Source organism: Hetaerina americana, unplaced genomic scaffold (assembly GCF_022747635.1).
Source record: "Hetaerina americana unplaced genomic scaffold, ioHetAmer1.1.p SCAF_85, whole genome shotgun sequence".
Classification (NCBI taxonomy): Eukaryota; Metazoa; Arthropoda; class Insecta; order Odonata; family Calopterygidae; genus Hetaerina; species Hetaerina americana.
Window position 1 is genome coordinate 567,986 of NW_027287483.1, and position 14,463 is coordinate 582,448.

The window sequence follows — 14,463 nt, forward strand, 5'->3', positions numbered from 1 at the left end:
AACCTAGAAGGAAACCTAGGTCGTGAATAAAAATTGTAATACGTAAAGCAAAGTGCCTTCTTTCATCGTTTATCCTCTAAGTTAATTATTTAATTGTTTTTAAATTATTCTCAATTACTCATTGCCTATGCTCCTTCATTTCCCTGTATCTTTTATCCTCCTTACTTCGGGAAGATCCCGAGGGAGACGCAGCGACTGTTGAAGTAGATGTTGAGCGACGCGTTCAGGTATTTGATGGAGAGTCTTCTATACAATATTGCCTTCACTGCGTTACTGGCGCACTTGATATAATTCGTTGTCTCAGGCGTGACTTCATGGAATCGACTTAACATAATGAAAGGAGAAACTTTGTAATTCCACATAGATTTATTCGACGGACGACCTAGGTTTCGACGTGGCACGTCATCATCAGGTACATTTTGTAAAGAAGACAGAGATCTGGAGGCACCTCCCTTCCTCTATGCAAAACCTCGATCGACTGACCAATTCAGGCGTCATCCCACCTATATACCCACCCGGACCCCGAATCCGAGGCCGAGCGGGCATAGGGAGGTAGGACGGTCCGAGAAGGACGGTCGGCCGGGTTTGATTCGGAAGGGATGTACCTCCAGGTCACGTTGCGTGACAGTTCTTTTATTAGAGACATATAAAGATTTAATACATTGTCGTTGTTGAAAACCACTCCTCGTCCTTTTATAAAACTATATAATACAGCAGTGTTATCAATAAATACATTAATGGCTGTGTCCGGTTCCGCGATACTTGTAGCGTGGTGCGCCGCCATGATGGCTGCTAAAGCTTCGGCAGTCACTATGGGTACTTCCTCCTCAAGGGCCCATATTTCTGTGGTTGATAACATGGGAATTGTCCATGCCACTTGCCATGGCGTGGCATCGCTGAAAACGTCCAATATAAACCTGTAGTTCACAAATTCTCGTGGTTGGTGCCAGGTTCCGTCATCCCATAGACGGGACAACCATGTTGTGTCGCGTTGCGCTGTCTGAGTGATCAGGAACAACGGTAGACGGAGCACATATACACACCATGAAATGAATCCCGCTGCCTTAGGGATATCGCGGGTGCGGATGCGTTTAATCACATTTTTAATGTAGCAAATCCGTCTTAGAGAATAACGCGTTAACTTCAGGGTCATTGCGACGGTATCGATAATTACACCTAAATATTTTATTCTGGTTGCTATATATTCTCTGTCTTCTTTACAAAATGTACCTGATGATGACGTGCCACGTCGAAACCTAGGTCGTCCGTCGAATAAATCTATGTGGAATTACAAAGTTTCTCCTTTCATTATGTTTATCCTCCTTATTACGTACATCCCTGGTATTCCTCGGTTTCCTTATTATTTTGTTTATGTCATTATTGGTTTTGAACTTTCCCGTACCGTAGTAGATATCCCATTGATATACATGATGATTAATCCTCCAAAGCTCTCATGTCTTCATCATTCTTTAGATTTTTGGTAAGAGTTTGTTGGTTTTCCTTCCCACTGAATTAGTTATTCCTTCCCATGTTCAATGCCGATTCAAGCTTTCCCATTCCGATTTTCTACCATCCTAACCTTGTAGGACTTTGGAATTTATAATTAAAGTCTATGGCCAAAAAATCATGGCTTGAATCTGATCCACTCGGAGAAGCTACGTTGACTGATTGACTTATTTCCTCGATATTTAGTCATGATAAACATAACGTGTGTCCTCTCGTAGCTTCATCCTTCGACGTTTTCTCGTGTTTCTCCAACCTGTGACGATCTGGCTACTACGATCTGCCTGCGAAATCTTGCAAATCGGCCACATCATGTTCTAGGTCGGAGGACGATACTGTTTGACGAAAACAATGCGGTAAGATTCTAAACCAATTTACTTTTGAAATAAATCAATTCCTTTTTATTGATCCATAAATATTTACGATGATAATCTACATAATAATAGAGGGAGAGAGACTGGGTGACGACCCACCCAACATAATGATAGAGGGAGAGACTGGAGATACGCCACCTAAGGCAACCGGGGGATCGAGATGGTGCGGGGGCTAACGTACTGGCTTCCCACCCTGAGGGCGCGGGTTCAAATCCCGGCGGTGTCGACCACTACTACTACCCTAAGGCAACCGAATTTCCTCAACCGAAGACTCAGACACTTGCCCCGCTATACAGGTATATGTACGCTCGTATACTCTAGGCGGCCAAGATGGCCGACCACAGCATATTATAGTCAGTCAGAGATGGACAGCCGGCTAAATTGGCTGCCGAGGGACGTACCGCCAGGTCACAATCTGTGACGGTTTCTGTATTTTCATTTACGTCAAGTATAGATCAAGAAATACGATACATTGTCAGTGAACAAGAGGCTTCTGCCGCGGCGCAGCGCGGCTAGAACAGCCTGATTATCGGCACATTTAACATTATTGATTGAATTGAGCTCTTACGGCTAGTAGTATTGAATAAATAAAAAACTCCAATAGCCGTAAACTGTTTACGGTTTATTTTACCGTTATTTTATTAATTAAATATATAACATTATTAGCACCGTCGGCGCATAAACATAGAGCATTAGATGAACCCCGAAGGGCAGCGGTAGCTTCTTTCTGAAAGATAGGTAATTTGTGTAGGAATCGTGCTGCGTATTCGCGGATCAGGTCCTGAGAGACGACTGCCCTTTGCAAGAGCGTGGCGTCGGTATATCGTATATCGCGTAATGAGCTGCGAAACATGTCAGGATCGGGTGCTGATGGAATAACTGCGCGTCCCAAAATTCGGTGATCCATTTTATATTCCGTTGATAGGCTTGGGCCACTAGAAACATCGGGAGACCCATTATCCAACAGATCCAGGTACCTGGCCAACTTCGGAATATCGCTGTATCGTAGACGGGGAGAGAGACTGGAGAAACGCCACCTCAGGCTACCGAATTACCGCAACTGGAGACTCAGATGCCCGCCCCGCCCTGTGGTGAATCAGAAAGTTTTGATCGAAAAGCCCAATTTACTGCATTCAACGGACTTATTATACTTGCAATAACTGTTACAGTGCAACAATTTCAGAGTGTAAAAATCATTCGCCTTGACTGGGATTCGAACCCAGATCCCTCAATACCCGGTCGAGGGGTTTAGCCAGTTAAGCTATCGAGGCGTCCTCTTAAACTCTGAAATTTTGGGGCTTTTAAAGGAACAAGATGTTGTGACGAAATACCGTACATACAATGTCACATGGATTCGTAGTCGTGCGCGACGCGCCACAGTCCACGAGGTTAAAGCCAACTTTTAAACACTTGGCTGTTTATACCTTGACAAATACCAAAGAAACTGCGGGAGATGCCGCAACAGTAACTTTTAACGGAGTCATCCGCTAATGTGCATTTCAATGCAACAGCTTAACTGGCTAAAGCACTCGACCGGATATTGAGGCGTCTGGGTTCGAATCCCAGTCAAGGCGAATGATTTTTACCCTGTGAAATTGTTGAATTGAAATGCACATTATGCACATGACTCCGTTAAAGGTTACTGTTGCGGCATCTCCCGCAGTTTCCATGGTAACTGCTACAGTATCGGGCGGCCACGGTAAATCCGTATAGCACACCCGTATAGGTAGAATAAAATGGGAAAACCGCTAAAAATATCATTTGTGCTGCATAAGGGAATAGAGCCTGCGACCATTTGATAAGTCTGTTAGCATGTTCCCGTAATTACCTCCAAACACTCTAGTCAAAGTTGTTGAATTTCCGTGTCACGGAATTAGTCGATTTGTGGGCCTTTTTGCAAACGCCGACTTACTCAAGTAGTTGAATTTGTTTGTTGAATAGTTTAAATTGTTAGAAAAAATTGAAGTGGCAACAAGTAAAAAAAATACTTACTTCAGTGTTTACTCAACCTCTGGCGTTTGATACTGATTGTTGGTGTATTTCTCAACGAAAATGAGTCCGGGTTAAAATTGGAAACTTTCCAGTGGCACAATGAATTTCGTAAGCAACAGTTTGGAAAATCTACAAATGACTGGGATATCGTCTCAATTAAGCAGTTAGAGCCACCAGGTCAGCTCATTGATGGGAGAAAGATACTTGATAATTAGCTCACTGCCAAATTTTGTTGTAGTTTGGGTTTTGTTCTTTCAAAATGATCAAGCAAGGAAGGATTTTCAGAATATATTCCAGATTTCACGTATTTGGCCAATTGAGTGCAATAAAAGCAGTATACTGATAGTATTTTTAATATCTTTAAATAAATTAGTAAATTACTGGGAAATAAAAATTTCATAAGCCAGCACGAAGCCTTAGAATGAAAAGATTCCATTCAAGTGAACTTAGATAAAGTGAAGTAATGTGAACGCGATTTCCATTCAAAAGAGACGCATAAATTCTCGAATCGTTAAAGTAATCTGCCCAAATCATTGGATAAAAAGTATGGACATTTATTTACATATTTTAGAGCTCTCGCATGTTTGATTTGAACGTGGGATGACCGAATTATTTTAATTTTCCTTATATTATGGTGTATTATGGGTGAATAAAGATTTCATGATCCGCGGTAATAGGAATACTAATGAACTAAAAACAAAAGTTTACGTTTCTACGAATATGTTGTGGAATGATTTTACTGGGATGAAAATTGCACTTTCCAATAATTTTTTATTGTCTACTGCAAACTTAATGTGTATTTATCAAGTTGTTCTGAACAAATAAATCTGTAGGAAGCCCTGAAAAATGTGGGAGGAGAGAGGAGTGTCCAGAGTAACACAGCTTCTAAGTCCACGACTCTATCAATACGAAGTCAGTCGATTACAGAGGCCAATTGTGTCTCAGCCATTCATAATAATGAGAAGAATTTTTCAGGTTTCTTCCTAAAATAGGTTAGTTAAGTAGTATGTTTCCTACAGTTTTACATATTATATAAAAAAGGACACTTGTAAATATCTTGCCGGAAATATTTTCATCTAGACACATCTAAACGTGGAGGAGATTAGTTTCCACCAATTCCCTTATGATCGCAGGTTTATCTACGTGTATTTGATTTTTCGTACCCAAGGTTTATTCATCTATAGAGCGAAGCGAACGACTTCTCAGGGTGCCAAAATTGGAGGCCAGTTCAATGAATTTAATCATACAGATAATGCATATTAAAGGGATCCTCCGATTTCAGTCATGACTGATTACTAAATCGGAATTAAGACTATAATATTGACCAGCAAAAAGCCAATACACAAAGAAATGTTAATGAAGTAATATTTTGTATTTATATGCATGTGAGTATAAATGTATATATGTGTGTGAGTGTAGGTGAGTTTATGTGCGTGTGTGAGTGTATTATATATATAAATAGGCCAAGAGACATCTACAAAGGACGGAAAGCAGAGAGGGTATCAAGGATTGAGGGCATTGACATTAAATAGTGTAGAATAGAGGGTTGTAGTAAACCAATCCTAGGATTGAAATGCTGATGATGATATATGTATATATAAATATATATCCATATATATATATATATATATATATATATATATATATTTATTTATAAACAGTAATCAACCCGAAGGTCGGTTTGGTAGGTGATGGTAGAGTTCACCCGGTACTAAGCCCGACGGCGTGTGACTTCACACGTCTGGGTAGGGGGGCCAGTCCCCTTCCCTGCGTCAGTTATTGTTTGCCAGGAAGATCTGGTGCCTGAGAAATCACATAGCTTGGGTGGAGCTGCAGGTGCCGAGACTCTTGCCCGGGAATCGAACCCGGGACCCTCCGGGCAGTGTGTATATATATATATAATGATATAGATATATATATTTTATATATATACACACATATATATACATATATTTATATATTTTTAATATATGCGTGTGCAAATAAAACAAGGCCCCCCACAATGTTGCTTTGTGAATACTTCGGTGGCTGAACCTTCTTTTTAACCGGAAGGAAGAAGACTCTAAGCAGCCATATCTTCGTAACTTCTGGCTACTTTCAGGCTGTTTGAAAGGCATACTCTTTCCTTCCCTTAACCCGCTTACCAAACGTTTTCCCTTCCATCACGACCTTCAACATATCACTCCCTATCTATCTACCTCCACACACTTTCTCTACTTTTTTCGAACATATCTTAAGTGACTTCCCCTCTTCGCACACTAAATTAAAAACCTTTAATTAAATACCATTTTAATTTTATGTATGTCATAATATATATTTGAATAATATTGTACTACTATAGGCAATTATAATATTAGAAATCTCATGTATACTCAATACTTTATAGTTTAATTTTCATGAAAATAGCAATAACCACTGCGTTCTTAACACCACCTAGTTTAAATAGGCTCAAGGAAACCAAGTTAAAAAATATCACTCTGCACGACATTGCCAAACCTGGCAATCAGATAACATTGATAGTGTAAACAGGATATTTATCTAAGTTCACTCATTGCCACAAATATTATTTTTCTTATGAATTTTATCTTCCAAAATGCACCATTTTCCCCATATTATTAGATTAAATTCTGATTGGTCGGGAAGGGGCGTGGGAAGCTTGTTACTCTCGCATCGACCCTGCGAAACCCATCCTTAAATCATTTCCAGTGTCAGATCTCTCGGTCACTGAGGCAGTGTCAAGCGCGAGACTGACTACCCTCGTTCACGCCCTCACCATTTCTCTCTCTCTTTTGCAGGAGTACGAGGAGGACGACTACTACGATGACGTGTACGACGCGGCCGGGCGGGCGGAGGACAGCGAAGCACCGCAGCCGCTTCCCCTGTCAGCTAAGTGCGGCTGCTGTGAGTCGTTTTTCTCTCTCTGGCTGTCCGGTGAACACCGTTCCATTAACCCACTCCCCGGCGGGGTTACTTACTCCGCAGGCACTAATTGCGAGTATTAGAGATCATCGCACGCTCGAGAGTCGCGTGATTTTCAAGTGATTCAAACCGTAATGGTTTTAGCTTCCGAACGGAAAGAGGAAAATTAGTCCGTTCACTGTTTCGACGTGCAAGCAGGACGTTTTATGCAGCAGGTGCTTGACTGGAAGCCGTCAACAGTTTGCTTTAAAGGGAAATTGGATATCAGGATGGACCAGGGAAGGTATGTCCAGCGTTCCAAGAGGAAAAAATCAGTGTCATCACTTTGATTGAGAATGAGAACATGGAAACGGATGGACTGTGGATCATTATTTACTCTCCTAGATTGGCTGAGCGAGCATTTTTGTGGCGCAAATGACAAATAAGTTCCAAAAACTTATTTTTCTGAGAGGATTTAAAAAAAATTATATCATCTCTACGGATTTAACTACTGAAGTTATGGAATCCAAAATGTATTCGTGGGCAACCATCAAATTTGACCAATAATACTCCCTCTTCCTGTTTTATAGCCAAATCTACGTTTTACCACTTTCATAAATGAAAGCAATTTTAATATTATCTGATATATCTTTGATTGGTTTCGGGAATCTTGCGCCTACGAGTAACATGAGGAAAACATTCACAGCATCTACTACATGAGCTGCTAGAATGAGACTCGGTATCCTCAAACTGATAATGACGCGCAGGAAATGTGGATTAACGGAGAGATTTGAGTTTCCGATGAAAAAACCTAATTTGAATATGCCTCCAGCAATAGCGACCCAGCGCCGTAAGGTCTGATTTCTGAATTTATCGACATACAAGAGGAGTGCCTCCCGGTTCATTAAGAATCACCGTGAACAAACAGAGAGCGACGCACGGTAATTGGCAAAGTGGGCGTGGGGATTGGCGTGGATTGCACAAACATGGCTGGGAAAATACCAATGAAATATGTTCAATGCTTAAACCAAGAAAATGATCCTAATTCAACATTAAACATCCCTCAGTGCAGAGTACGCAAGACCACATAGCGAAGCTTAGGGAAACTTTTGGTACGCACTATTTATTTTCAAAGTGCGAACGTATGAGCAACACTTTTCGTAATTTTTCCATTGCACAGCTCGAGAATATAACAAAAGATGTACTGAAAACACTCTTTTTGTGGAAGTTTTTTTTTACTGGAGTTATCCTCACTCTAATATTTATTCTTAAAATATATTAAATATAGTATTGATCTGGCACTTTGAAAACTCAACAGTGTGAGATCAATCGGCTGCGAATAAATGTTATGAAAGAATAGAGTGTTGTAAAACCTATTGAGAAGATCATCACGTTGTCAAAAACATTCACCGGGGTGGAGACTGAAAACTTGGGTCCCCCGATTTCTGGGTTGGTGCTTAATCCGGCATACCGGCTACCGAGGCATCGTCTTCCAAATATATTATTATGAAGCGCTCGGTCGGAAATCGAGGGATCCGGGTCTAGAAGAAAGATTTTTCATTGTAAAAATCCTCACATTTAGATGCATACCAGCAACTCCACTAAATTTACTGTTGCGACATTCCCCACGGGTTTCTTTGACGTAAAATCCACGTGAACTGCTGAAGTTTTCCAGGAACTGCATTTTCCAAATTGTCACCGAAAAGGGTGGTGAAAGGTGAAAGTTAATCTGCCCACATACTCTTTCGTGCCCACATTTTACTGACATTCATATTTTTGCCGTTATGTTATAGATATGAAGATGGGCAGCTGCATCCACGTCTAGGAAGATCAATTTTTTTACTTTAGCCCTTTATTCGTGAAGACCAAAATGCGATAGAACCATAGATAAACTAACCATACGATGTTGTGTGAGTAATTATTTGAAGTATTAATATTATTTCAATTTACATATACTATTGCTCTGCCGGGAGCCTTAATATCCCCTGTTGAAACAATATCTAATAATCAAATCGCACCATGCAGAGAGAATCAGGGTTCAACTCATTCGATGATTAAAGAATGGGATCGTGTACGCAATGCATCGTGATCGTGAGGAGCGAGAAGAACACATCGTGATACACGATCGCATTTGTTAATTGTCGCATAATTCAAATTCTGATTCTCTATACATGGTGCGGTTTGATCACTGGAATTGTTACAGAGCTCTGCTATATTGCTTAGGGATAGTCCAAATGACACCTTGTTTACAAGCTTTGCCGATTCTTCATTTAAATCATTTGAGTAGTATTTGGTCCTAATTTGATATCTGTATTTGAAAAAATTGTTCAATCATGATTTATTGTCGACACTTCTTATCGAAACATGAAGTAAATGTTAAAGTGGAAATTGAGCTTTTTTTTCAAGATTTTTTGAATATTATCGAAGTATTTGGGTGAATAATATTGCCGGACACTTTGTGAAGAATTGCTAGAAACTTTTCATTCATTCGTTATCCAAAGATTATAGAGTATGTGAATTCAGGTTTGCGTGTCTCGAGCAAATTAAGTGATATAACTAACTATATGGGCGGTGGTATAAGTTAGTGGTTACACTTCATTATCGGGCGAATGCGTAATCTCCGAGTTCAGGTTGCCCAATTCGGGGAAAACAATAGAATTGTGATTATAAGGCGATCTCCTTGTGCTTTGAAATTACACTGCCAGAAAATATTTCAAAAATGAGGGAATATATTTTAATGTTATTTAGTTTTAGATGCTGAAATAATCCAATCATTTTAATGTGTTTCAATTGCACGGATACATTTGCTGTTTCCTCAGTGAAGCTGGTCATCTCTGGAGCGATAAATTGGCGTTAGTCATAAAAACTATTTCTAATGCCGTTAATGTATGGTTTTATATACTCATAATTTTAATTTACATCGGTATGTACATTAAGCGGAGAGAGGTTTTTACAACTAAAATATATTTACCTTGTGGTATTTGGACTTATTGTGGTTGAAGCCAATTCGCGACGCACTTTTTATTCTATGTGAAATGAAGATACAAAATCTGTCCCAAAAGTAGTATGACTTATTTTTTCCCGAATAGACGGACGGACGGACGGTCGGCTATTTCTCTGATTGAGTTCGAGGGAGGTGAGTCTCAGGAAAGGCTGGAAGCCGGTGGCAGTTGGCTCCCAGCCTTTGTGGAGTGCGGGTCATTCGTTTGCGTAACCTGTATAACTTGACCTCGCTACGCTCCGTCATGAAGCGGTTGTTGGAACAGGGCTACGCCATCAAATTTTGCGTGAAACTGGGCAAAACTGGGAAAGAGACTCATCATATACTCAAGGCAGCTATTGGTGATAACGCCATTGGTAGATCAGTTATTTTTGAGTGACACAAGTTGTTTCGGGAGGGTAGAGAAGATGTTGAAAACGCCGATCGATCAGGACGCCCTATCGACTTCAAAAAGTGACGAAAATCTAGTAAGAGTAAAAGCTTTGTTGGACAGGCATCGCAGATTAAATGTTTGCATGGTTTCTAATACATTTGGCATCCCTAAAAGTGATGTGAATCCACTTATGACCCGAAACATGGGGATGAGAAAGATGTGTGCGGAGTTGGTCCCGCCAGTGTTCTCGGACGAACAAAAGGAAACTCGCACGCGGATCTGCCAAGAGCTTTACCACCCTGTCTCAGCCAGCTTAGAGCTTTGACTTTGCCTCACCAAACTTCTTCCTCTTCCCAAACCCCAAATCCATGCTGAAAGTACGTCACCACGGCTCGGTGGAAGCGTTACAACAGATCGTGACGAGGAAGCTTAGAAGAATTCCGGGCGCCGCCTTCCCGAAGGCGTACGAGGAGTGGAAAACCCGCTTGAAGCTGTGTGTGGACGCAATAGGGTGCAACTTCGAAGAATTCTCAGGGAATATATCAATGCGGTGATACATTTTGTTAATCTACTCAGTCCTAATACCTTAGGGGCAGACCTTATAGGTGGCTTTATTTAAATAGCTACCGATTTTCATTCACATGGCGTAAATAAAGGTTAGGCTATTGTTGATTGACGCTATGATGTTGTTCCAAGAAATAGAGAATATTGCCACCAACGCTTATTTTCACGGTAAGAACATCAATCATGTTGCGCGGCATAATTTTCCTGCTTATATTATTCCACCTCCTCTTCAAATTTTATTATATTATTTATTGGTTTCTGTGACCCTATTTGCAAGAGTCTATGTTGACTAGAGTCATATGGTAATGAAATCATCTTGAAAAAATTACACTCACAATTTAATTTTCACCTATTGCAAATATTATTATTCTAATCTCCTCTTCCTGTTTTTAATATCAAAACTTTTAAAAGCTGCGGTGATATTCCCAATTTCGATAGGCTTTCGAAATATACTTTTATTCATTTATCATCTTCAATATCAGTATTTAAAATCCGGAGATAGATGATTGCCTACCTTCCACTCTTCTTTCTCCAAACCTCACCCCCATCACAACGACAGCTCACCCGCCATAACCTCAATTCCTTCTTCACTTTGGTGAAGCTCCTTGGCCCCCCTTTTGATCTAACATGCCCTTTCAAATTCGGTTCCAAGCGTGCCCAAACCTTCCAGTTTTCCTTTCCGTGTGCCATGCTCGTTTCTCTCCTATATCTTTCTTAGCATTTCCTCATCTCTCACTTTACCTGTCAATGTGATTCCTAGCATCCACTTCCAGCTCCAGGCGTCGAAGTTCAATTCTTCTTTGACCTGCTTCTTCAATAGTGCATTCACTGACGCGAACTCACGGGTATGCTCTCACGTATTGCTGGTGAACGTTTCTCCTTGGGACATAGCACGAGGGTGATACAATAAGAACCCGGCATGACCTAGAGATTAAGGTATTTGTTTAAAAAATATCACTGTATTTGAAAGTATGCAATCTATAAAGCAATGTTTCAAGTTTGAGGGCCACGTTGTTTAGTATTTGATTGGCAGCCATCAATAGTGAACGTTTTCAGTGAATTTGTGAAAATGGAGAAAATTGGCCATCGTTATGTGATACAATACTTCTATTTGAAAGGCCTCAGCCCAACCAATATAAAAGCTGAACTGGGTTCTACTCTGGGTGAGTCTGCTCCTTCGTTTACAACAGTAAAATATTGGGTAGCAGAGTTTAAACGAGGCCGTACAAGGTGTCAAGACGAGCATCGCATTGGTCAACCAAATGAAGTGACGACTCCAGAAACGGTGAATAAAATCCACCAAGTGATACTGAATGATCGTCAACTAAAAGTGCGCGACTAACAGACATATTAGGCATTTCAAAAAGTGCGGTACATCGCATATTAACTGAACATTTGGACATGAGAAAGCTTTGTGCAAGATGGGTGCCGCGTTTGCTCACACTCCTGCAAAACCAATGTCGTGAAGCTGTTTCAGTTGAGTGTTTAGCAAAGTTTCACTGCAACAAAGCAGAATTTTTTCGCCGTCTCATAACTATGGATGAAACATGGGTCCATTAATTCACACCCGGTACATAAGAGCAATCAAACCAATAGATTCAAAAGGGAGAACCGCCTCTAAAGAAGGCGAAGACCGTTTCACCTGCAGGCAAGGTCATGGCGTCGGCTTTTTGGGATGCGTGTGGCATAATTTTCATTGACTATCTTGAAAAAGGAACAACTATCAACGGCGAGATTTTACAGCAACGTATAAGCGAAGAAATCAAGCAAAAGCGGCCGCATTTGGCTAAAAAGAAATTGTTGTTCCATCATCACAATGCACCAGCTCACAAATCTGTTATTGCAATGGCCAAAATTCATGAATTAAAGTTTGAATTGCTACCCCATGCACCCTATTTGCCAAATTTAGCCCCCTCGGATTATATTTTCTTCCCAAACTTGAAAAAATGGCTCGGTCGTCAAAGATTTTCCAACCGTGAAGAAGTGATGCCGGCAGTTAATGGCTATTTCGAGAAGCAAGACAGTGCTTATTGTGAAAAGGGTATAGAATTTATTGAACATCGCTGGGAAAAGTGTATAGAGCTGAAAGCAGATTATGTTGAAAGATAAATAATTTTTTTCCAAAATTTTTGTTTTCTTTGTTGGGTTTGGTACTTCTGGGCCCACCTTAGTAGTGGCAGATTCTTGATAAAAAGAAATTTTAGGCAAACTACACAAAATTATGACACCATTTATTAATTTAGCCGTTGTCCGGAAACAGCACTTTTTAGCCGTTACATCGCACTATCAAATGGAGATAATTACAAACACCCAAGCCCTAGGTAGAGGATACCCACCCAGGCGGGAATTCTTTACTAAGGGTCGCGAACCCGCGACCCTTGTATTGGCAGACGGGGACGTTATCGCATCGCCACTGAGCTCGGCAACGATTTCATGTGTGCATTGTGAATTCTATTGGCGTAGTTGTGGATCCCAAAAATTGACACTTGAAATATGAACATTTATAACCCTTAATTCCGGTAGGCAGCGTTTCCTTAATTTTCAATTTAGTTCGGTGCCCTCTGCTTTCTCACAAAATTGGCGCAATGACATGTAAAATTTCATATTTTTTGTAACGTCGTAAGTGCAAGCCCCAGTGGAGCAGATGAAGTGCTTGATTCTCAAGAGTTTCAAGTTAAAACACAGCTTTTAAATAACAGTTTTATGCGTAAGTCAAATAATCCTTGTATTTTACACTCGGTAAAATATAGATTTATGATTATTTCATAATAGACTCGTCGTTATATGACTATTCATTTCTAGACAATTTTCTAGAGCATGTAAATGAGCCGAAGCATTGAGAAAAGGAACTTCGTTGGGTGTCGGCAAACTTGACCATTTTGCCCTGCGAGTAATCATGGGGAGATAAATCGACATTACTTGGAGCTCGGTCGCCGGCCATCAAGCAATCAGAGCCTTCTCATGAATGCAGATCAAACGCAAATCATCTCTCTAGAGGTTAGAATTAGGGATTAGATTTCTGTACGAATTTAGCTTACTTGAAAATACAAATAATACGAGTTCAATGCAAAGAATGTCATCATAAAAATCCACCCAAAGGCTAATTTTAATTTGCAAGGAGAAATGTCACCTTGAATCTCCGAGATGTGTACTTCATCCGCTCAGCGCAGGTGTCCTAGGGTACACGACCGCGTTTAACCGCGTTTATGTCATTAACACAATGCAGAACGAAAACGTACTCAGCATTCTTCAAATTTCGGAACCTAAATTAACGCCGTTCTTGGCTCAATCACGAATCATTAATGCGTTTTAGTCGCCAGACCCGCAACCACTAGTTGTGCCACTGAGGAAGATCGCGTTATGGACGATGAAAATCGGTAACGCCTTAAGGGATAAACTCCTCCCGATATGGTTCTTTTCTATGTGTTTCTGCCGAGGCTTTTGCATGAAGGAAATAACACTGCTTATATTTTACCAGATATTGTCCACAGAGGCGTCACCTGGATTTGAACTCGATCCAAAGAGGCCGAAGGCTCTCACCTCGTGTTAGAATGTCACCGAAGAATTATTTCTAGCACCGGAGTACAGAGGCAGGCGAGACCAAAATGAGAAATTAAGAGGTCATGCCTTCGTAACGGCCGAAATATGGAATAATCTTTCCCACTCGCCGTTTGTGATTACACCATTAGAAAGCAATGCCTACGTCAGGGTGTCTCCCACATGCGGACCTGGCAGACCTCATGTCGTGCTTCCGCCAG

General features: G+C 40.7%; 1 protein-coding gene across 1 annotated transcript in view; it reads left to right on the forward strand.

The window, feature by feature from the left end:
* Positions 1-14,463, forward strand: part of LOC139698407 (trypsin-1-like) — a 49,116-nt gene that overhangs the window by 12,527 nt on the left and 22,126 nt on the right. Inside the window, exon 2 of the mRNA XM_071597304.1 lies at positions 6,665-6,770. Coding sequence (XP_071453405.1) covers positions 6,665-6,770 — 106 coding nt within the window. The remainder of the gene's footprint in view (positions 1-6,664; positions 6,771-14,463) is intronic.